This window comes from Zingiber officinale, chromosome 4A (genome assembly GCF_018446385.1).
Source record: "Zingiber officinale cultivar Zhangliang chromosome 4A, Zo_v1.1, whole genome shotgun sequence".
NCBI lineage: Eukaryota > Viridiplantae > Streptophyta > Magnoliopsida > Zingiberales > Zingiberaceae > Zingiber > Zingiber officinale.
In genome coordinates, this window is record NC_055992.1 from 125,474,455 (window position 1) to 125,498,663 (window position 24,209).

The 24,209-nt window shown below is 41.1% G+C and overlaps 1 protein-coding gene across 1 annotated transcript; it reads left to right on the top strand.

Moving 5' to 3' along the window:
* The first annotated feature begins 8,675 nt into the window (after positions 1–8,675).
* LOC121970995 lies at positions 8,676–11,503 on the top strand. Its single transcript, XM_042522047.1, has 4 exons — positions 8,676–8,976; positions 9,509–9,734; positions 10,395–10,547; positions 10,730–11,503. Exons 1-4 carry the CDS (start codon positions 8,767–8,769, stop codon positions 11,404–11,406), a joined length of 1,266 nt encoding a protein of 421 aa, XP_042377981.1. The 5' UTR covers positions 8,676–8,766; the 3' UTR covers positions 11,407–11,503.
* Positions 11,504–24,209: the final 12,706 nt, after the last annotated feature.

Here is a 24,209-nt window from a genome sequence, read left to right on the forward strand (position 1 = left end):
AGTACAGAAAACATACCCTGGCCCAGGGGGGTGCCCTCGGATGGGACGCTGCTTGAGTGATCGGGACCTGGAAGAGTGGATAGCTGTGTTGGACGAGGAGCTGGATCTGACGACGCAGAGCCGGATGCGGCACGGAACTAGAAGTCGAGCTGCAGGTCGAGATAAAACACCGCAATGCAGGCTGGGAGGTACTAACGACACACAGGCCGAAACATGAGATTGGTACACAGGCCAGGACACGAAATCAGCACGTAGACCGGGACACGACACACAGACGAGGTCAACACATAAACTGGAACACAGTGCACAAGCTAGATAGGCGCGAAGACCCGAACACAGTAACAACGCGAAGGCCGAAGACAATCTAAATGAAAGGAACCACGCGGAATGCTGGACCGTAATTAAACATGTATGACCGGATGGATCGGAGGGACACACACTGATGAGGACGGTCTGAAGGACATCATCAGTCGCTGGAGACGATGTTGCCTGGCTGTGGATGGCGTCGACCAGCAGCAGAGGGGGCTACGAGATGGACGAGTCTGCGGCAGCAACGCTGTGCCGACGATGGCCAACTGCGAGCAGAGGAGAGGAAGCTGCCAGCAGGTAGCTGCGAACGCCGGAAGGAAGAGGGAGATGGATATGAGGCGGCTCCGGCGAGAGGAGAGGAGAGAGAGGAGCGCCGGCGGGAAGCTAAGCGTGGGAGAGAAGGAGTCCAACGGCGGCATCACGAGGAGGAGAAGGGGAGTCGTGGCCGGCGTCGAGAGGAGAGGTGGTGGCACGGTGAGGAGAGGGAGAGGAGAAGAGGTGGCGGCCGGCGTCGGCTCCGACGACGGCGTCGCGAGGAGAAGGAAAAGGAAGGCAGGTGGGTGGCGGCACCCAAACGAACGAACCCCCCCCCCCCTCCCTTGCTACAACACCTATTTTCCTCTCTTAAAGCCTAACCAGCAACAAGACCAAAATGCCCTCCCATCTACACTTAATTACCCCTTTGGCATATATCCATATCATACGCCTCCCCCTCAAGTCTAGTTGAAGGAGGCGCAAGTCTGACTGACTAGACCCATCTAAATGAAACACAGAATCACTACTGAATGCAGAGTCATATTGTGGGTCTGTCATATAACGTCGAACGAGTAGTTGTGGATGACGAATACCCGGTAAAGCGACGAAAAGAATAAGTGTCGACCGAGCGATAAAAAACATATCGAGCGAGTGTCGAAAGAGCGATCTAGTGAATGTCGAGCGATATCGAGCAGACGGTCGAGAGATGCCGAGTAAAACGATCGAGCAACAATAAATCATTTCTGGGCGACCGAAAAAGTGTCGACTGAGTGATAGTAAATCACGACCGGGCAATAGAGAAAATGATGGACGAACATAGCCGTAAGCGTGACCGAGAAAAATACTGACCGAGCATCAATAAATCGTGATCGGGTAATAGAGAGAATGATGGACGAGAAAAGCCGTGAGTGCAACCAAGAAAAATACTGACCGAGCATCAATAAATCACGACCGGGCTGAGTGTCGGGGCGGAGCGGCGAGTGAGGAGTGAGTGCCGACCGAGCAACAACGGTAAGTGAAAACGCGAACTGAGAGTGTCGGGCAGAGCGGCAAGTGAAGCAAGTGTGGTGAGTGCCGGGCAGAGCGGCGAGTGAGGGGTGAGTGACGACCGAGCAACAGCGGTGAGCGAAAACGCGAACTGAGAGTGTCGGGGCAGAGCGGCAAGTGAAGCAAGTGTGATGAGTGTCGGGCAGAGCGGCGAGTGAGGGGTGAGTGCCGATCAAGAAGTCGTTAAGCGTGAGAGTATGCTCACTTATAACTCACATTGGGGTGAGAGTTTGGGACCCGACCTGTCGATCGTTGGGTGTGAGAGCATGCTCACTTATAACTCGCACTGAGGCGAGAGTCTGAGACCCGACCTGTAGGTCGTTGGGCGTGAGGGCATACTCACTTATAACTCGCACTGAGGTGAGAGTCTAGAGGCGTGAGAGCATGCTCACTTATAACTCGCACTGGGGCGAGAGTCTGGGACCCGACCTGCCGGTCGTTGGGCGTGAGAGCATGTTCACTTATAACTCGCACTGAGGTGAGAGTCTGGAGGTGTGAGAGCATGCTCACTTATAACTCGCACTGGGGCGAGAGTCTGGGACCCGACCTGCCAGTCGTTGGGCGTGAGAGCATGCTCACTTATAACTCGCACTTAGGCGAGAGTCTTAAGGCGTGAGAGCATGCTCACTTATAAACTCGCACTGAGGCGAGAATCTGGAGGCGTGAGAGCATGCTCACTTATAAACTCGCACTGAGGCGAGAGTCTGGGACCCGACCTGCCGGTCGTTGGGCGTGAGAGCATGCTCACTTATAACTTGCACTGAGGCGGAAGTCTGGAGGCGTGAGAGCATGCTCACTTATAACTCGCACTGGGACGAGAGTCTGGAGGCCTAACCAGGAAATGTTCTAGAGGTCTGACCAAGAAAGGCTCTAGAAGCCTAACCAGGAATTGATATGGAGACATGCCCAGGAAATGCTCAGGAGGCCTGACCAAGAAATGTTTTGGAGATCTGAACAGGAATTGCTTTGGAGGTCTGACGCAGAAATGTTATGGAAATATGACCAGAAATTAATCTGGAGGTCTGACCCAGAAATGTTATGGAGATTTGACCAAGAATTAATCTGGATGTCTGACCAAGAATTGATCTCGAGGTCTGACCCAGAAATGTTATGGAGATCTGCCTAGGAATTAATCTGGAGGTCTGACCAAGAATTGATCTGGAGGTCTGACCCATACTTGATATGGAGGTCTGACCAATAATTGATCTGGAGGTCTGACCCAGACTTGATCTGGAGGTCTGACCAAGACTTGGTCTAGAAGCTCAATCGAGCATTGATCTGGAAGTCCGACCGAGAGTTGGTCTGGAAGCTCGACCGAGAGATCGTTAGCGATACTCCGATCCGAGACCGGTGGTGATACTCTGGTCCGAGACTAGTGGCGATAACTCAACCCCGACCGGGGGAGGATAAGCCTTGAAATCCATAGAAGCGGAGCCCATAACAATATGAGGGAGGAGAACCTTTATCATACCTGATCGCGGAGTGCTGTCGACCGACTAAGGATCTGTCTTGGTCCCTCAACTCCAAAATACTCGTGAAGTCAGGAAGAAAAATAGTGTCGATCCCGTGACTCCCAAATGTCCGCGGAGTCAGGGAGAGAATAATCTGAGCCCCGACCATCAAAGGAAGTGAAGCCCATAGTCATATATAAGGGAATAGAGTTCGTAGCAATAGAAGGAAGCAGAGCATCGCGGGTGAAGGGAGCAGAGCCTGTAAACGTAAAAGGACGCAAAACAGGTGGAGAATACAGAGCATATAGTAATAATAGAGTAAAGTGTCTATAGCATTAAAAGAATGTAGAACCCCATGATGAAGGGTGCAAAGCCTGTAGTAGTAAGAGGATGCAGACCCTTATGGTGAAGGGTGCAGAGCCTGTAGCAGTAAGAGGATGCAGACCCTCATGATGAAGGGTGCAGAACCTGTAGTTCATCTGATCAGTTCACCTGATCGGGGAGCTGAGGCCTTGGTCCCTGATTGGAGAGTATGGTCCATAGTCTGTAATCAAAGAGTGATGCCCCTAGATCCTGATCGGGAAGTCGTATGCGAGTCAATGATTGGGGAGTTGTGTCCCTAGTGTAAGAGCAAGGAGTTGTGTCCCTAATGTATAAGTGGGGAGCTGGACCCCTAGTGTCCGATCAAAAATCGAAGACCCTAGTTTTTGATCAAGAAACTAGGATCTTATTCTCTTATAAGGGCAGTATAGCAGATCCTATAATCGTAAAAAGAGAGCAGAGCCCGTAGCATACCTGACTGAGGAGTCGCGCCAACCGGTTGAGGGTTGGGTTCGATCCCTTGACTCCCGAATACCCGTGGAGTCAGGGAAAAAATGTAATGGAAAAACTAACCTGTCGGGAAGCTGCTGTTCCAACTCAATTCCTCGACTCTCGAATACCCGTGGAGTGAGAGTAGAAGATAATATGTTCGTCGAGATCCTCCGAGACTTTGATAATGGCAGAGAATCTCCCAACGTCGTTCATCTTCGCGTTTCAGAACAGGTGAAGGAGATTCCCACAGATGACGCCAAATTAATCCTGTCCGAAATCTGAGTCAGACGGACCGCGGGGTGAGGGGGATGAAATGTTGACCGAGTCCCGACGTCTCGGAGGGGGTTATACTGAGATGACTTCTACGTTGACCAAGTCTTCCGAAGTCCTTTGGTTAACGCTACCTACAGCCAGCGACCGGGCCCCCCCGGTCCTTGGTACCCCGAGGCTCGAGGCAGATCCAACGAATGCATAAGTAACAAGCTAATAATATAATAATGAAATGAACGAGGGGCGAGTACAGAAAGCATACCCTAGCCCAGGGGGGCGCCCTCGGATGGGATGCTGCTCGAGTGGTCGGGACCTGGAAGAGTGGATGACTGTGCTGGACGAGGAGCTGGATCTGACGACGCGGAGCCGGACGCGGCACGGAACTAGAAGTCGAGTTGCAGGTCGAGATAAAACACCGACACGCAGGCCAGAAGGTACTAACGACACACATGCCGGAACATGAGATTGGTACACAGACCAAGACACGATGTTGGATCGTGATCGTTCGATAGAGGGGGGTGAATATCGATTTAAAACTTTTGTCGAGTAAGCACAGCGGAAAAGGAATAAGCGAGGAAATAGAACAACGCTAACACAGTTCAATTTACTTGGTTCGGAGCCTGTGTCGACTCCTACTCCAAGACCCGTACACAAGGGTGCTTTCGTTGGGCAATAACTAATTAATTCGAAAGATTATTACAAGACTAAGTACAGAATTAATTAGGAAAGAAAGAACCAACAATAAAATAAAAGTTAAAAACAAACTAGCACTGTCGGAGAACTTTTCGCAGCGTCGCAAGAGCACAAGAGAGCGGATTCTGAGTTGTTGTTGGAGCTTCAGCCTTGACCCTCCTTATATAGGAGGTTCGGGGTGCCTGGAACCTTCAGGGCACCTCGACTATGACGTAGTCGAGTCAACCAGCGAACTCCACGTGGCATAGCGACGTTGGGGATAAAATTTCACCTCAGGGCACCCGGGTACCTCCCGGGTGCCCGGACCTCTGGGCGTTTGGGTACCTCCCGGGCGCCCAGACCCTGTTTTCCAGCAGATTCCTTCTTGCAAGAAAAACGTTAGTCCGAAGCACTCATATCTCCTGCAAAACATATTATTAGCATAGTTTATAATTCAAGATAGAAGGAGTATGACTTAGATTCCGTGTTTCCGAGACCGGAATCTAGTCACGATCTCGACTTAGAGTTCCAAAATGGTTCTAAGTCGGATCGGTGCCTAAGTTCCCTTCCCGGGAACGCGTCCTCACAGTCACTCCCCTCCAGTGACTTACCTTTACTCACCTGCCAGATGTCCGGTCAGCCCTTCGACCCGTCTGGACTTCGCGCCAGCTATTCGGTCAGCCCGTCGACCTAGCTGGACTTCATACCAAACGTTCGGTCAGCTCGTCGACCGGTTTGGACTTCGTCCCAGCTATCCGGTCGGCCTGTTGACCTAGCTGGGTTTCATGCCAGACATCCAGTCTGCCCGTCGACTTGTCTGGGCTTCTCCTGCACACTCGGTCAGAGTGTTAGATCAACAACAAAACTAACTTAACATATTTTGTCATTCATCAAAATTTGGGTTAGACCATTAGTGCTAACCGCACCAACACACGAAATCGGCACGTAGACCGAGACACGACACACAGACAAGGTCAACACATAAACTGTTACACAGCGCAGAAGCTAGATAGGCGCGAAGACCCGAACACAGTAACGACACGAAGGTCGGAGACAATCTAAATGAAAGGAACCACGCGGAATGCTGGACCATAATTAAACATGTATGACCGGATGGATCGAAGGGATACGCACTGATGAGGACGGTCCGGAGGACATCGTTAGCCACCGGATACGATGTTGCCTGGCTGTGGATGGCGTCGACCAGCAGCAGAGGGGGCTGCGAGATGGATGAGTCTGCGGCGGCAACACTGTGCCGACGATGGCCAATTGCGAGCGGAGGAGAGGAAGCTGCCAGCAGGTAGCTGCGAACGCTGGAAGGAAGAGGGAGACAGATCTGAGGCGGCTCCGGCGAGAGGAGAGGAGAGAGAGAAGCACCGGCGGGAAGCTAAGCGTGGGAGAGAAGGAGTCCAGCGGCAACATCGCGAGGAGGAGAAGGGGAGTCGTGGTCAGCGTCGAGAGGAGAGGTGGCGGCACGGTGAGGAGAGGTGACGACACGGTGAGGAGAGGGAGAGGAGAGAGAGGAGCACCAGCGGGAAGCTAAGCGTGGGAGAGAAGGAGTCCAGCGGCAGCATCGCGAGGAGGAGAAGGGGAGTTGTGGCCGACGTCGAGAGGAGAGGTGGCGGCATGGTGAGGAGAGGTGGCGGCATGGTGAGGAGAGGGAGAGGAGAAGAGGTGGTGGTCGGCGTCGGCATCGCGAGGAGAAGGAAAAGGAAGGCAGGTGGGTGGCAGCACCCAAACGAACGAACCACCCCCCCTTGCTACAGTACCCATTTCCTCTCTTAAAGCCCTAACCAACGACAAGACCAAAATGTCCTTCCATCTACACTTAATTACCCCTCTGCCATATATCCATATCAGATGTTGTATGCCTTTTTATCTGTTTATCAAAGAAATATTGATTGTATTATCTTTAGCTCACAGAATGCTAAAGATTATTGATTGAAAAGTTAAATCATATACTAGATTAGCTTTAGATATTATATATTGTTTCAATGTAACTTATCAAAAATAATAAATATCTATAGGTCATAAAGATAAACTTACAATACTTTTATTGTTGGTTTTCAAAAATCAATAATACTGAAACATTGTGTTGTTGATTTTCAAAAATTAACAACAGTGTGTTGTTGATTTCCAAAAATTAACAACAGTGTGTTCCTTATTTCTCAACATGTGATCATACTGAGATCCTTGCTGTGGAGAATTCGTGTTTACGTATTGAAGATATAACTCCCTTTTTAACAAATTTAGTATATAATTTTTCCTTCGCATGAATCTCCTGGAAAGGATTTAGTTAGTTTTTCCGCTGCACTTTTTGCGTATTTAACGCACTAGATCATTACACCCACTACTTCTTCACCTTATCATCATCATGTTTCTTCTTGATAATTTCCACCAAGCTCGTCATTTTGACTACCATGATGCGATTTTTTCTCCCCCTTCCAGCTCATCGAACCCACAACTATCCGAATCAATACTCACCTCCAGAAAATCAATGTCCTTCCCCTTTATGTTCGGATCGATCCAATTAAGACTTTTTGAATTGTTCATCGTCGCCGACTCAATCATCTCCTCATTGTGGCCATTTTCATCAAAGGAGGCTTCTTTATGGCGCTCCTCGCACTAATCTAACATAAAGTAGTCGAGCATAATGGTTTCGTCTATGAAGTCGTGCTCCTACGAGGATTTCCAATCATCCTCATCGACTTCAGGGCCCCTCAAGATCTTCCAATTGCGGAACTCGAGATGATCTTCCATGGTGAGCATGACACTCAAGTGTATAAAGACAAGGAGGTAAAGAGGAAGAGATAGAGAGAGGAGAAAAGGACAACATGGCATTGTGGTGCTAATTTTTGGATAAACATTAATAGAGGAGGAAGGAGGGTAAAATGATAAATGAATTCAACGAGGCTACATTGTGTGGACAATTTCAAAATCAAGTACTGAAATGGGGAAAATGCAAAACCACCTGCGCATTTTGTTAAATTGTCATTTTTCTTCAAAATTATTTATACTTTTAATGTTATTGTAGATGAGTTCTTAACTGCTATTTAATTTTAGTAACTACTGAGTTGCAGCTATCTAATTATAATAACTATGATTCAGTAACTACTATAGAATTATCACAATTATAATTTCATAATTATTATAAAATTGTATTTTAGTAGCTATAGTTTATAATGGTTAGCATATGAGTACTTTACCTCTAGTCAGATCAAATATTATGTTGAAGTAGCACTTTAATTTTTATTAATATTAATAATATTGTAAATAATAATTATACTTCATGACCATTAGAATATAAATATTTCATTTTTGATAACATTAGTTAATACTGATTAATATTATATTACATTAGCTATAAATCATTGCTGGTATTTATTTTTGTCAACATTAGCCATAATTATTTTATAACAACTAAGGTATCGTAATCATTATAATTATATAATCGTAGGCTCATAGTATTTATAAAATTATAATTATTATATTTATATAGTACTTATGAAATCATAATTATTATAATTAGACAAATTATTGTAAAAAGAAAAATCTACAAAGATATATTAAGGTAGGATGAGATGTTGAGATAACAAATAAAAGAGGGGTGTCATTTTATCTATTCTAATTAAAAAAAAAGGAATTTCTTTTGATTTTTACCCAAAATTTCCATACTCTTAAACTTTTTTGAAATAGCTTTTACAAAATAATAAATGAATAATTATATGAATACATAATAAATTGGAAAATAAATTAAACGCTAGACAAATGTTTGAAATGATTAACTAGATATAAAATAACTAAAAATAATAATAATAAAAAATAACAGCTGTAAAAATGATGGATAAAAATGTCAACGTAGTCATTTGTCGTCGCCGTCGCGAGGAAGGGTTTTTGAAAAGGGAGAGGAAAACCCACGCGGCGCTACTCCGATCGCCGAGTCGATGTGATGTGGAGGTTGGCGTTGCGGAAGTCGAGGAGTGGAGTCCGCCGGCTCTGCTCCTCCTCGTCCGCGGCCGTCCGCGGCCTTCCTACCGACGAGGGAGACTGGGCCTACGCCGACGAGTGGTGGGGCGACGGCGGCCACACTGTCTTCCGATCGGCTTCCGAACATGGGAACGGCGTCGTCTCAGTTGTTTCCCACCCTTCTTCCCGGCCGGTTCTGATCTCAACTCTCGAGCTTTATCTATTCCTCTCCCCATGATTCAGATCACTCAATTTTTGCTGTTTCAAAGTTTGGATTGTGTTTTGATTTGTTTGCGCTGATTAAACCTAGGAGGGTCTCCACATGGAGAGATGAAGTATAGAGTTTTTTCATGACTAGTGCCAGTACGATCAGCATGATTTTGTCTAAGACCTCAAAATCTAATGGAGAGTTTATCACAATATGTATGTTGGTTACAAATGTTCAAAATGCTCAATCCTTACTTCGCTTGATGTTGTTGCACTGTCCAAGCTTTCTGTACCATTTGCACAAAATGGAAGGCACCACATTCATTCACATAGATAGATCTCGGGCTTGCATTGCCATTTAGTATCTGTAAAGTTTGAAAAGTAACTTTGAAATGAATAAATTTAACTCGTAGTGATTGTGTATAATTGATGTTACATGTCAATGCATTATATTAATTTTTTCCCACTCTTTTTCTTGTAGACCACCATTGCGTATAAAGATTTATCATTTCTTGCAGGCTCGAGAGCAATGGCCTGCTATAGAAAGATCGATGCAAAGGTATCAAGAACTCCTTCCAAATTTTGAAAATGCTGGAAAGCTATGGATACTTGGCTACCAGTGGCGTGTACTTCATTTTAATGACCACACTCGCCAAAGCACAGCCAAAGTTATGGCTGCTTACAGAGAATCAGACCCTCACTCACTACTTTTGATGCAGCAGCCACATTGTTTGGCAGTACCCTGTAATATCCTCGGCTCACTTTATTAATGAAATGGTTCTCTCATGTGTTGTGAAAGATCTTTTTGTTTTTTTGATGTAGCATCCCAATCTTATTGTCATATTTCTCAATCTTACCATGGGCTAATATATTATTTGGCATACATTTGGAACTTCATCACAAGTGCACAAACATGCATTTTGATTTCAAAAGCTTCATCTTTTTTCAAGTTGACTGTTTCATGCTTAAACAATAGCCTCTTTCAATATAGCTAATCAATTAGTCTACTTGGATGAATTAATCATTTCAACAAAAAAAATTAGCTGATTAGAAACCATTTGTGACATTTTTTTCTTATGATAGCCGACAAGAACTTGTCTAGTCTTTTATATTTTGAGGATTTTTCTGCCTCTTGTGTTCTATCATACATTTTTAGAGCTTTATTCAAGTTATGGTCAGTATTGTAATGTTTAAGTCAACCTTAATTGTTATTGTGATGAATACCTTTAATGTAAATCTGTAAATGAAACCATAGACATGATACTCTTGTACACAAACACATAGTTGTACTAGGTCCCATTTACTTAGGTACGACAGAAGTCCTCGACAATTTCTCTTGATGCATCTCTAAATTTTAATCTATTGTTGCTCTACTAATGATTGAAGTAATGCATTCCATGTCAGATCTTAAAAGTGTAGTGTCAGCTGGGTTGACTACACTGGCTTCTTCTGGTTATGATATTTATGGAGCAGTTACTGGCAGTAAAAGCACGAGGGTATTATGTATTGGACATGGCGGTGGAAGCCTACCTTTGTTTTTGGCAAGTAAAATTAAAGGTAAGTTAACTTCAAATTTAAATTCTTCTGTTCTTAACTAAACTTCTCAGGTTGTCTTTGATAATGTTTACCTTCATTGATGTGATATTCATTCAATTAAATATCATATTAGATGGTAGAAATCGATAATCTTATGTGCCAAAATTGACAGGTTCATTCGTGTCTGTCCATGTCATCTTCAGGTGCCAAAATTGACATTGTGGAGATAGATCCAGTTGTCATCACAGCTTCAGTACAAGCAATGGGCTTCCCTGCCTCTTCCTTGAGAGAAAGATCAACCTTTGATAGGTCTGCCAATGCAGATGAATTGCTATGGGGAAGCTTGCATCACCGGCTCTTTCTTCACACATCAGATGCCGAGGACTTTGTGCGGGAAAGTTCCGATATATATGATTTAGTATTCATCGATGCATATGATGGTGATGACATCTTTCCATGGAAACTCTGGGATCCACAAGGGGCATTCCTGGAATCTCTCCGAAGCAGAGTTAATCCTGCCCATGGCACTGTTGTTGTCAATCTACATTCTGATTCTGAAGTGTTGGGTCTGGAGACGAACGATCACTCGATATCCCAAAGCATTTTGCCAATGGGTGGATACGTATCACAAGTCTGCAAGGCTTACAAGGAGCATTTTGGGATGGCATATTTAGTATCAGTTCCTTGGCTATGTAACATGACTCTTGTATCATTCAGCGGAGCCCGTTTGTGTGCCGATTTGTGTGTCGACCGCCAAGACATAGATAAGAATAGGGTTTTAGATGCCCTTGTCTCCAAATGTCACTTGGTTGAAGATCTGTTTGACTTGCCATTTCCTTGTTTACCATATATCAAAAGAGGACTTGTGTTAGTTGACTAAAAAGTGGACTAAAAGTTTCACTGAATTTGCTCATTTTCACTACCCTGGCTGTCGAGGGCAAAATAATAAGAGTATTGACAATTTGGAGATCACTTCACTTTCTTTGTCAATTCCTCCCATTCATTCAGTATCATTTGTTGTGCAATCCTTTTCGTATACGAATCTCTAAATACCTCTCCACCCCACATTTCTCGTGTATTCATTTGGAATCATCCATGTCCCTTCCTCCCCTTTATACTCACCACCGTCAATTTCTCCACCATTTGCGAGTTTAGAAAACAAACAAAAAAGGGATAATAATTTAAAAAAGGAAAAAGGGATAATAATTACAAAAAAGGGAAAAGGGATAATGATTCTTACTAGCATTGGATCTTATTTTAGAATTAGATAGCAATGGGCAATAAACTCTAAATTCATATAGTTAAATAATATGTACATTATAATAATTAAATTATTTTTAAAATGATATTTCTAATAATATAAAAAAATAGCAATGATATACATTGTATTTTTATATAAAATATATTCAGAATATAAATAACCCCAAGACAAAGACTTGTAGAAAAATTAGAAAACACATATGAAAAAGTTTTGAGAAGAATAAATGAGAATAATGTAGATTATATATCAAGTAATGATTTGCACCGAGTGGTTGAGTAAACCCAAATTAGTCTTCTTAAAAAAAATAAATAAATAAGGTGACGTTTAGTTTAGAGGTTTGGGAATGAGGAAATGAATTCATTTTCAAACCTTGTATTTAGTTGATGGGAATAGAATCAAGATTTTGGAATGAATCCAAAAAATTTAGATATGGATGAAACCCACCCCCTTCCTTGGATTTTAATGGAATGAGAATAAGAATTAAGTTTGTACAAAAATACCCTTAGTATATTTGTTCAATTTTTCTTTCATTTCACTCTCTTTCCTTGTTCTCTCTCATCATACTTTCTCTATCCTCATTATATCATCACATTTTCTCTCAATATACTTTCTCTCTCCTCATTCTCTTTCATCACACATTTTCTACCATTTTCTCTCTATATTCGCTCTCATCGCACACACTCTCTCATTATTTTCTCTCTCTTCATTCTCTCCTTATTTTTTCATCATACTTTCTTTCTCCTCAATCTCTCTTACCATACTCTCTCTCCATATTTCTTCTCATCACACTTTCTCTCTCTTCATTCTCTTCCATGACACACTCTCTCCTCATTTTCTCTCATCACAGATTTTCTACTATTTTCTCTTTGTATTCTCTCTCATCATACACTCTCTCATTAATTTCTCTCTCTTCATTTTATCCTTATTTTTTCATCATACTTTCTCTCTCCTCAATCTCTCTTATCATACTCTCTCTCCATATTTTCTCATCACACTTTCTCTCTCTTCATTCTCTTCTATCACACACACTCTCTCCTCATTTTCTCTCATCACACTTTCCCTCTCTTCATTTTTTCCATCACACTTTCTCTCTCATTACATTTTCTCATCATACTTTCTCTCCTCAATCTCTCATTTTCTCTCATAACACTTTCTTTCTCTTCATTTTTTCCTATCACTCTTTCTCTCTCATCACACTTTCTCTCTCATCATACTTTTTCTCTTCTCAATCTCTCTTATCACGCTCTCTCTCCTCATTTTCTCTCATCACACTTTTTTTTCTTTTCATTTTTCCCATAATATTTTCTCTCTCATCACACTTTCTCTCTCATCATTCTCTCTCATCGTATGTTTCTCTCACATTCAACTTTCTCTTCCATCTAATTTTTTCTCTTATTTTCCTCTAAGGATAAAAAAGAAAATTTAGGTTCATTCCGATTAAAAATATTCAACTAACCAAACATTAGTTTTAAGAATGATACCCAACCTCATACCCATTTAATTTCCATTCTACTATACTATGATACCCATTGCCATTCCGATTCCTAGGAGAGAACCAAACGGTAAACACCACCTAAAAGTCTTCACTTTTTTTTTTGAGGGTGGCTATATCGTTGGAACAATGCTTTGAGCGGGAAGAATTATTATGTATAAAATAAGATTTGATTAACACAAATCTCTAAGTAATGTTTGAGTAACTCAAATAGTCAAGGCAATGTGAAAAAAGCAATCACTAATTGGTCGCATTTTTAGTTGACGATATAACTTGGCGACGAAAATTTATTTCTATTGTTAACTTTAATGATGAAATTAAAATTTATTATCGTCACTAAATTTAGTGACGGAAATTTTTATTTCGTTGTTAATTTAGCGATCACTTTTTTATATCTATCGTTAATTTAGCGACGGAAATAAAATTCCGTGGCTAAAATAGGAAAAATTTAGCAAGAGATTTTTTATTTCTGTCGTTAATTTAGGGTAAAATTTTAATAACAATTGTTGGATCGTGAGGAATCGATAGAGGGGGGGGGGGGGGGGGAATATCGAAAAACGTTCGAAACGAGTAAGTGCAGCGGAAAAGTATAACAGAAGGACAATCCTAACATAGGTTCTTTTTACTTGGTTCGGAGCCTGTGTCGACTCCTACTCCAAGGCCCGTACTCATTTGAGTACTTTCGTTGGGCAATCCACTAACAATTCGAATAATGTATTACAATGATTAAGTACAGAAAAGCTAGAAGTAGAATACTGACAAATGTAACACAATAAGAAAAGAATGGAGCAGAGTCGCAGTGTTGCAGGAGCGCAAGAGAGCAGATCGTCAATTCAGAGTTGTTGTAGAAGCTCCACCCCTGCCCCTTCTTTTATATGAAGCTCGGAGCGCCCCGGATTTCCTCCGGGTGCCCTGGTGGGACGTGACAGGTCTAACCAATGAGCTCCACATGGCGACGACACATTTGGATAAAATTCACCTCCCGGGCGGGGGGCCGGATCCCCTCCGGGCGCCCGGAGCACCTTTTTCTAGGGAGCAGCTTTCCTGCAAAACAAGGTTAGTCCGAGGCAAATATATAAATTATAACCTGCAAAACAAAGTGTTAGTTCAGTTTATAGTTTAGCAAAAAGAGTATGACTTAGATTTCGTCTTTCCGAGATCGGAATCTAGTCACGATCTCGACTTAGATATCCGAAATTGATCTAAGCCGGATCGACGCCTAATGTTTCCTTCCCGGGAACGCGTCCTCACAGTCACTCCCTCCCAGTGATTTACCTTTACTCACCTGCCAGACGTCCGGTCAGCTCTTCGACCCGTCTGGACTTCTCGCCAAGCGTCTGGTCAGCCCGTCGACCCGCTTGGACTTCTCGCCAGCTATCCGGTCAGCCCGTCGACCTAGCTGGACTTCTCGCCAAGCGTCCGGTCAGCCCGTCGACCCGCTTGGACTTCGTGCCAGACATCCGGTCAGCCCGTTGACTTGTCTGGCCTTATCCTTCACACTCGATCAGAGTGTTAGATCACGACAAACCTAACTTAACCTGATTTGTCATTCGTCAAAACCTGAGTTAGACCGTTAGTACTAACCGCACCAACAACAACTCTCTTATTCCATGATGTAAATCCTATTTATATCCAAATTTTAATCTAACATTGCAATATAATTACAAACTATTCATTATACATTCAACTTTCACAAACCATCATCAGCCACAAACAATTCACAATACATTCATAAACAATTCAAAAACATCCGTAAACAATTTATACATTAAAGAACAATTACATCATTTTCATTAAAAAGAATAATTACATCATTCATTTAAAGCATCATGCATTGTTCTAAAATAGTCCCCTTAGATGAGTCTAGTGGCTAGCGCATGAGATGTTGCCACCATGAGGTTTGGGGTTCGAATCTCGGCAAAGCCGAGATAAATATCTCCCTTATGTGCTAGTCACTATTTCAAAGGCTAGTAGCTGCCCGTGATTTACCTTCTCCGTGTTGGCCCTGGGACGTCCAGATCCCTAAACTGAAATCTTGACTAGTTCCTGGTTCAGGGAGGATAGGAGCTAATTATTACTATGCTAAATTTGTGTTGCAGGGAGCACAAAAGACCTCAGCTGAACAGTGCCCGAGGTGCCTTTCAGGTGAAGGAAGGCATCTTCAATGCATGGAAGGCGCTTCCGTAGGATAAAATTCTGACCGCTTTTACGATAAGGATCAACACTTTTCAGGATCGAATTGTATACATTGGAGGCGCCTTCAATCCTATGGAAGGCGCCTTCCACGGCCTATAAAAAAATGCTCAACCAAACTTCAAAAGATAATAAAAATACAAGCTTCTACACTTTTGATTGAGGTTCCGACTGCTCCGACTTCCTGTTACGACTCTACTACGACGCTGCTATGCTTGTCTACCACTAAGAAGTTGCCCAAACACCGAGCTCGAGCCGACCATTTCCAAAAAGTGTTTGGTAACCTTAAAATTCTGTACTTGATTATTGCAAAAGGATAAGTGTAGTGTGTTGCACTTATTCCAACTTTCTTTATACCCAATTCCCTTTAGGCGGTTCCGGAACAGGTATTTAGTGGATTACCCATTGATAGGTCGGCGGGACCTGGATCTTAGAGTAGGAGTTGCCAAAGGCTCTGAACCAATTAAAATCGACCATGTATGTTTTTGTCTTCTTACTTACTTTTAATTTTTATGTTTTTCCGCTACATTTACTTTGATCTCAAAATAAAAATAAAAGTTTTCAAAAACTACATGATTCACCCCCTCTCTCATGTGCGACTCAATCCAACAAAAACTACTTATCAGATAAATGCACAAACTAATAAATATAAGTATGTCATGTTTTTAAAAAATATACCTTAATGGGAGTTTGGATATTTGTTGATGGTGATATAATGCACCTTTATCTACATTGTTCTTGAAAAGAAGTTAAAAATTAAAATTAGAGATGCATTAATAGAACTAGTGATAAACAAAAACGCTACCTTAGAATCATGAGCTACTTATTAGTAGCGTTCAGGGCTTGAGTCTCCTGTAAGTTAGAACTATGTGACGTTGAAAAAGTAGAAGGATTAATATTCATTAATGGAAAGTGAGAGAAGAATTCTTGCATTTGCTGCTATACTAACCTCTTGACTCGATCTTCCATCGACTGCTTACTACTAACTCAAGATTGCTCTAAGGCTGTGTCTCAATCTTTCAATTCTTGATTTTCTTGTCTTAACGGTTACACTTTAGTCGATGAAGAACTAAGTTGACCTCTAAGCCTAGGAGTTGTCACATGATCATATGCGACTTTTGCTTGAGAGCTAAGATCGTAGAGAGAGTTTTTTCTCCTTCCACCGACAATGTCATAATCTATATTATTAGTACATCGTCTAATAGATTCTGTAACTCCTTTCCCTCTATAGGTTGAGACACTAGAGTAACTTAATCAGTGATTTCATCCTATATAAAAAATATTATTAATATTTAATATATAATTAATAAAGCTAGTAATTGTTAAATGTGAGCGGTAATAAAGTGTATATTCTTACGTCTATGACCTTTGATCGAGTATCAACAAAAGTGTCATTTTTTTTATGTATTGTGAATACCTCCCAACAAATGGGAAGTCTCTATAAAGTATTAGCACGCACACATATTTTTTTTTATAAAATAAAATAAATTCATTGATAATTAAAAAATATATAATATAACTTTATAGTAAATGACGCCGAGTAGATTATGTATATTATTCTGAGGCGTGAAGTTGCAAAGGGATTAATAAGAAAATAAGAGTAACACAAAAAAATAATAGCCTAAATTAGGCTTAAACCTATTAGAAATCAAAAGCGCAAAGAAAAAGAGATGTAGTCGTGGCTTAAGCAAAACAAATTGATTCAATATCAAAATAACTTGTCATAAATATCATCTAAGAATAGGTTTATATAACTCTCAAAATCCTCAAAAAAATATAAACGAAAAAATAACCAACTAGATTTATTCCCTAAGATTTAAGATAAATTAACTAACAAGACTTATTCCTTAAGATTTAGGATAAATTAACTAATAAGACTTAGTTCCTTAATATTTATGATAAAATTAAATATAAATAATTAGAAAAAATAAACTAAACTTAATTAATGGATAACTAATTAAAAAAAATCTAAAAGATACAAATTTGAATACTTTGGATTTCCTCCTACATCAGTTGCCCAGAGTGAAAAAGAACTCATCCTCGAGTTTAGGGTGGGTGTATCTAGCTCAAAAGCACAATGACTTAGGTATTTCACATTAAAAAAATCAAAAGTTTTTAAATGACTAGGAAGTCACAATATGTAGGTATTGTCATTATTCTTTTCTAATATTCTGCGAGGTCCAATCTTTCGATCTTTGAGCTTGTATTCACTAACAGAGAAATGGCCACGAGTTAATATAGCCCAAATCATATCACCAATGTCAAAAAGAACCTGATGTCGATACCGATCTGCCCTGATCTTATACTCAATATTACTTTCCTGAATAACCTGCTTAACCCACTAATGAATGACCCTAAGATGCTCAGCCATCTCCTCAGCCTTGGGGTTAGCTTGTATTGGACGCAAAATAGGGACTAAATCCGTACCTCGGATGAGTTTTGTCCATAAACAACTTTGAAAGGACTCAAACCAATAGTCATGTTCTTTGATCTATTGTATGTGAATTCTGCTTAAGGTAAATCCAGATCCCATAGTTTTGGTTTGGTTCTTGTGAGACATCTCAGATGATTTCCTAAGCTTCGGTTCACTATCTCGGTCTGACCATTTGTTTGAGGATGATAGGCGTTGCTGAAGCTTAGCTTTGTCCCTAATTTTCCCCATAAAGTCTTCCAAAATTAGCTGACAAATTTAGTATCACAATCTGAAGTAATAGTTTGAGGAAAATCATATAAACACACAATCTCTTTGAAGAAGAGGGTGCCAATCCGAAGAGCATCCATGATTTTTTTGCACGCTACAAAGTGGGCCATCTTAGAGAATCGGTCCACCACAACTAGAATAGAATCTGCGATATGTTGGGTGCAGGGTAAACCTCAGACGAAATCTATACTAACTTCGCATCAAGGGGCTTCGGGAATTGGTAAGGGAGTATACAAACCAGCATTAGTGAGGGTTCCTGTAGATTACTAACAGATAAAGTAACGGTCCATAAAATGAGCTACGTCACTGGTTAGATTGGGCCAATAGAATTTGGAAGAGATGAAGGCTAATGTCTTATCTTGGTCAAAGTATTGTTCGTTATGCAATTCACTGATAATGTGCTTCCTTAAGGAATAATCCGAAATGCATAATCATGCTCTACGAAATAGATCACCATTGTGTAGATTAAAATCTTTGCAAAATCCATTAGTTACCTCCTGAAATATCTTACCAAAAGATGGATCAACAACATACATATATAAGAAAGATCCAAAGCCGATAACCCTAATGCTCATGGTAGTAAGCAGGGAAGAACGATAACTTAGAGCATTTGCAATATGATTGAGACTCCCGGATTGATGCTTCAGCGTGAAGGTGAACTCCTGTAAGTAGTTTATCCACTTGGCGTGTCGACTACTCAGCTTGCGTTGGCTGTTGATGTACCTCAAAGCCTCATGATAAGTGAATAAGATAAACTCCTTCTTCATGAGATAATGCCGCCAATACTTCAAGGATTGCACAATAACATAGAATTCCAAGTCATAGGTAAAGTAGTTTTTCTTGGCACTGGATAGTTTCTCATTGAAAAAGATAATTGGGCACCCCGATTGACTTAGAACACCACCAATGTCAATGCTAGATACATCATAGTTTATTTTGAATAATTTATCGAAATCTGAAAATGCTAGAATGGGTGCTTAAGTCATCTTTTGTTTCACTAGTTGAAAATTAGTCATAGCCACTTCAGTTCACTTGAACTTGCACCCCTCGAGACACTCAATGATAGGAGTAATCAAGGTGTTGAAATTTTGGATGAATCGACAGTAGAAAGAGGTCAATCCATGAAAACTTTAGGCATTGTGAATGGTTTTTGGCTGCAACCACTCTAAGATTGTGTTTATCTTTGATGGATCTACATGAATTCCATTAGTAGACACTATAAATCCAAGAAATGAAACTGAGGTCGTGAAGAAAGAAGACTTCCAGTTGTTGATGAACAATTGTTCTACCTTTAGCTTCTAAAAAATAGTTCAGAGGTGATCAAGGTGCAAAGCCTGTGTCAGACTATAAATGAGGATGTCGTCAAAGTATACAACCACAAATCTTCTCATGAAAGGTCTCAAGACTTGATGCATGAATCTCATGAATGTGTTGACAGTCTGAAAGGCATGACCATCTACTTGTACAACCCATGTTGTGTCTTGAAGGTGGTCTTCCATTCATCTTCGGGCTTGATTCGAATCTGGTGGTATCCACTCTAAAATCGATCTTTGGCACGAATAAAGCAGGGACTGCACAAGGGCTCATACTCTCACAAATATAACCTTGTGTCAATAGATCCATAACTTATCGTTGTAGTTCCTCAGCATCCTTAGGGCTAAGATGGTATGCTGGTCGGTTAGGTAAGCTGGACCCTAGAATAAGGTCAATCTAGTGTTGAATGTCTCTCATAGGGGGAAGTCTCGGAGGAATGTCTTCAACCATCAAAACAACAAAGTCCAATAGGAGTTGTTGCACCTCAATTGGTAGATCCAAGTCTAGGTATATTATATCGCTTTCCTAAGGAATCAAAGCATAGACCATGTCTTTGTACTTTATCTCATTCAAAAATTTGGACATAAAAAGTGTTAGTATTAGCTCTAGTACCAATTATGAGATGATTGTAAAGAGTTTCTTTTGTATTATATTTCATTATTAATAAAGGTAAAGTTGGTTATTATATTTACTTCAATTCAGTGCCGAATAAATAAGTATAATAATGTCCTAGAGTAGGAGGTTATAATCTGCAACATATCAATTGGTTGAATTGATAGTGAGTTATTGTAGATATATATAGAATACTACTCTTAACCATTCCTAGTCAAGCATTAATATGCAAGGATAATATTAATGGATTGAGACTAGCATGTAGGTCAACAGATGACTTAATTTCATAAGTCATGGATATGAGATATCAGGTTGACACATGAGTATATATTAGAGAATATATACTGAATAACCCGCTATGAGAATATTTCATGAATCATTATATGAGTATCATAAACATTCTCATGTGACTATTAGTATGAATAGTCCTTAGACATAAAGTCACTACGGTTCCCTATATAAGAAGTTGTATACTTTGATATCGACAAATGTCACCTGTAATAGGGTGTACCATAAAGTCGATCACTGGGTATGCAATAAGTTATGCGGAGAGATGTGAGTGATATAGATGGGATCTATCCTTCAATATAACGGAAGTGATATCTGTGGGCCCCTTGATTAGTATGACACAAGAATGCATGATCATGTTTAAATGAGCCAATATGCAATATTGGGCTTATTTGATTGAGTATGTCTACGTAGAGATCAAAAAACATAGAGATTGATAAGAGGATGACACGGTCTATGCATCATTGATCAATCTAGATATTAAGGATAGAAGGATTGAGTCATACAAGATAATAGCCACAAAAAGGTTAAGTCGGATCTCGACATTCTCATCATTTGGATAGCAATAATGTCTTACTAGATGTCACTCATTGCTTATGTATCTAAATATTGATTTGGATATATTGCTAACGTTACGAGAATCTATTGAGTCACACACAAAGAACAAGTCAATGAAGATGGATTCATATGATGGATCATTGGATTAAATCTAATTCAAATTAGACTCATTGAGTTAGACTCAATTGGATCCAACTATTGGATTGAGTCCAATTTGAATTAGACTCATTGAGTAAATTGGTTTGATGATTAATGAGTTGGACTCATTAAATGATTTTATGAATTTGAATTACTCGTGCATTGAATAAATTGGTTGAAGAGTGAACAATTTGAATTTCTTATGCATTGGATTCATTGGATGAAGAGTGAACAATTTGAATTGCTTAGGCATTAGATTCATTGGATGAAGACAAATATTAATGTCAATTAAGGCATGAAGCAATTTCATGAATCTATAAAAAGGGGTTTTTGGATTCATCTTCATGATGAGTTTTTGGTGTTCTTTCTCTTCTTCCTCCTCCTCTCTTCACTTGGTTGAAACTCCCAAGAAGGGTTGCTAGCATAACCTTTGGTTGTTTCATTCTCCACTTTATGAGTTTGTGAGACAAACGAGCCTTGTTCGTATGGATATCATAGAGGCGCAACCACTTGATCGTGCTAAGATCCGTATCTAAAGAAACGTCATTGTCGGGATTGTGAAGGGCACACAACAAAGGTATAACTTCCTCTCATGTAAATCTTAGTATATGGTTTCCTTTTGCATGGATCTTCTAGAGGAACTAGATGTTTTCTGTTATGTTTCGTATGTTTAGCGGCCTAGTTTCTTACAGAAAGTAATGTAGAGTAATTGGTTACCAAATTTGAAGAGATTTCTATTGGTGCAATCGACCCAAGTTTGATCGGTACGATCATGGTTTTGATGTGTGTGTCAAAGAGTTTAAGTTAGACTCTCATATGTGTTTGATATGTGTGTTTGAGTTTTGCAGGACTTGGTGAAACACACATAAGGAGCTTGGTGCAGCTAAGCTTTGGAAGCTCATCCTAGGGCTTAGATCCTTAAGTCGGTGAAGGATGGTGTGGAAGGTATCCGAGGGGCCGCCGGACGAGGAGCAACGGAGTGGAGCCGAGGGAAGTGGACTTCAAGGCAACTTGAAGAATGTCACAAAGAGGAGCCGTGGGCTCGGGTGCATCTAAGGGACGAAGGTCGATGAAGAGGACTTCAAGGGCGACTCCGGAGAGGATAAGTGTGTATGTGCAGTCTTAGCAGTCGACTGCTAGTTTTAGCAGTCGACTGCACCAGTCGACTGCTAGTTTTAGCAGTCGATTGGTTGTGAACAGAAATATTTTGTTCGCTCAGCAAACTGCTATCAGTCGACTGCTAGTTTTAGCAGTCGACTGGTAAATGATCGTTGGCAAATCGTTGGTGCTGTAAAGTAGTTGTTGGCTACCTCCAACGGTAGCACCAGTCGACTGATGGTTTTGCTGGTCGACTGGTGTCGAGATGAGTTGATATGATGATCAACTCTTTCCTCTTATTTAAGGGAAGCTTTGGGGCTTGAAGGAGGTTATTCATGCTTGTTGAATAACTCCTTAGCAATTGTCCAAAGCTTCCAAGTCATTCTCTTCCTCTTAATCTAAGTCTTCATCTTGTAAGAGGAAGAGAGCTTTGTGAGAGGTTGTACTCCACCGAGAAGGAGTAAGAGTTAGCCAGAAATTGTCGGGGATTGATCCACCAAAGGATCAAGGGTTCGTCCACCTCAAGGACACACCGTGGAGTAGGAGCAAGTAATCTCCGAACCACGTGAAGGATTTGTGTTAGTGTTTGTGCTTTCTTGCTTGTTCTTGCTTGTTTTTGTTTAGTATATTCTGCTACGTACTAACACCTTGTAGAGAAGAAAGTAACTTGGGGGTGACCTAGCTATCCAACCCCCCTTCTAGCCGGCCACTGATCCCCTACAAGTGGTATTAGAGCAAGGACGCCCCTTCAACGGACTAATCGCCGAGAAGAGAAATACATCAAAATGGCCGGTTCAAGCATTCATCCACCCAAATTCGAAGGAGATTTCTCTTGGTGGAAAAAGAGAATGGAGGTATTCTTTGATACCGACTTCAACATTATGCTAATCATGAGAAGTGGTTTTGAAGTGCCCAAGGATGACCGCAATAAGACAATCGACATAACGAGATGAACCAAGAGGCAAAAGGAAGAGCATTTAGCAAACTCCAAAGCAATGCATCACCTACTAAATGTTCTTCCCTAACAAGAAGTGACTAGGATTAGAAACTACACAAGCGTCAATGACTTGTGGGAGAAACTAGTGGAGCTTCATGAAGGGACTTCGGAAGCAAAATTGGCGAAGAGAGACCTTCTCCAATCTCAACTGAATAACATCAATCTTGAGAAAGGAGAAAAGGTATCAATGTTACACTCTAAAATTAAGGAAATTATTAATGGACTAACAAGTATAGGTGAGACACTCTCAAATCGTGACATGATGATGAAAGCCTTCAATGCTTTCCCAAGAACCACAACTTGGAGCTCAATTGTAGATTCATTCTACATCTCGAGGGATTTAGAGAAATCTTCTCTAGATGAATTCTTCTCAACAATGGAGCTTCACACGACTAGAATTGAAGGGTTAGATGGAGAAAGATCAAGAGGAGTAGCCCTTGTGGCAAACAAGGAAAAGGGGAAGAAGAAGAAAGCTCCATCTCCATCATCTTCCGACTCCAAAGAATCAAGCGCCTCAATGAATAGCGATCAAGAGGCGTATATGGTAAGGAAAATGAGAAGGGCATTTAAAAAGTTTTCAACTAACAAATCTCATGCTAGGAAAAGCTCAAGAGGCAAGAGTAGAACAAGGAGGGGCATTTGCTACAATTGCCAAGGTGAATGACGCATAAGAGATGATTGTCCTCTCTTGAAGAAGAAGGAAGGAAAGAAGGAGGAGAAAAAGTCAAAAGAAAAAGGGAAGAAAGTCAAAAACCTAAAAGCAACATGGGATGATCCATCATCATCGGAGGAAGAAGAGCACCATGTATCCCATTTTACATTAATGGGAGTTGATGACATTGCCTCCACCTCATCTGAAAGAGAAGAAGGAAGGAGCTCAAGTGAAGATGAAGAAGGGAGCTCAAGTGAAGGGGGAGGTCAAACTTCAGATTCAGATTTCTCGGTAAGTGAGGTACATAATCTTCCTCCCCATGTTTTAATTAAAATTATTACAAGTACAAATGATGATTTGTTTAAGGCAAAAAGAAAGA

Bases quoted from the DNA above. Each gene is read 5' to 3' on its own strand.
- LOC121970995 (XM_042522047.1), top strand. From the start codon at position 8,767: ATGTGGAGGTTGGCGTTGCGGAAGTCGAGGAGTGGAGTCCGCCGGCTC. The intron at 9,735-10,394 runs GTAATATCCTCG...ATTCCATGTCAG, and splicing joins ACATTGTTTGGCAGTACCCT to ATCTTAAAAGTGTAGTGTCA. The intron at 10,548-10,729 runs GTAAGTTAACTT...TGTCATCTTCAG, and splicing joins TTTGGCAAGTAAAATTAAAG to GTGCCAAAATTGACATTGTG.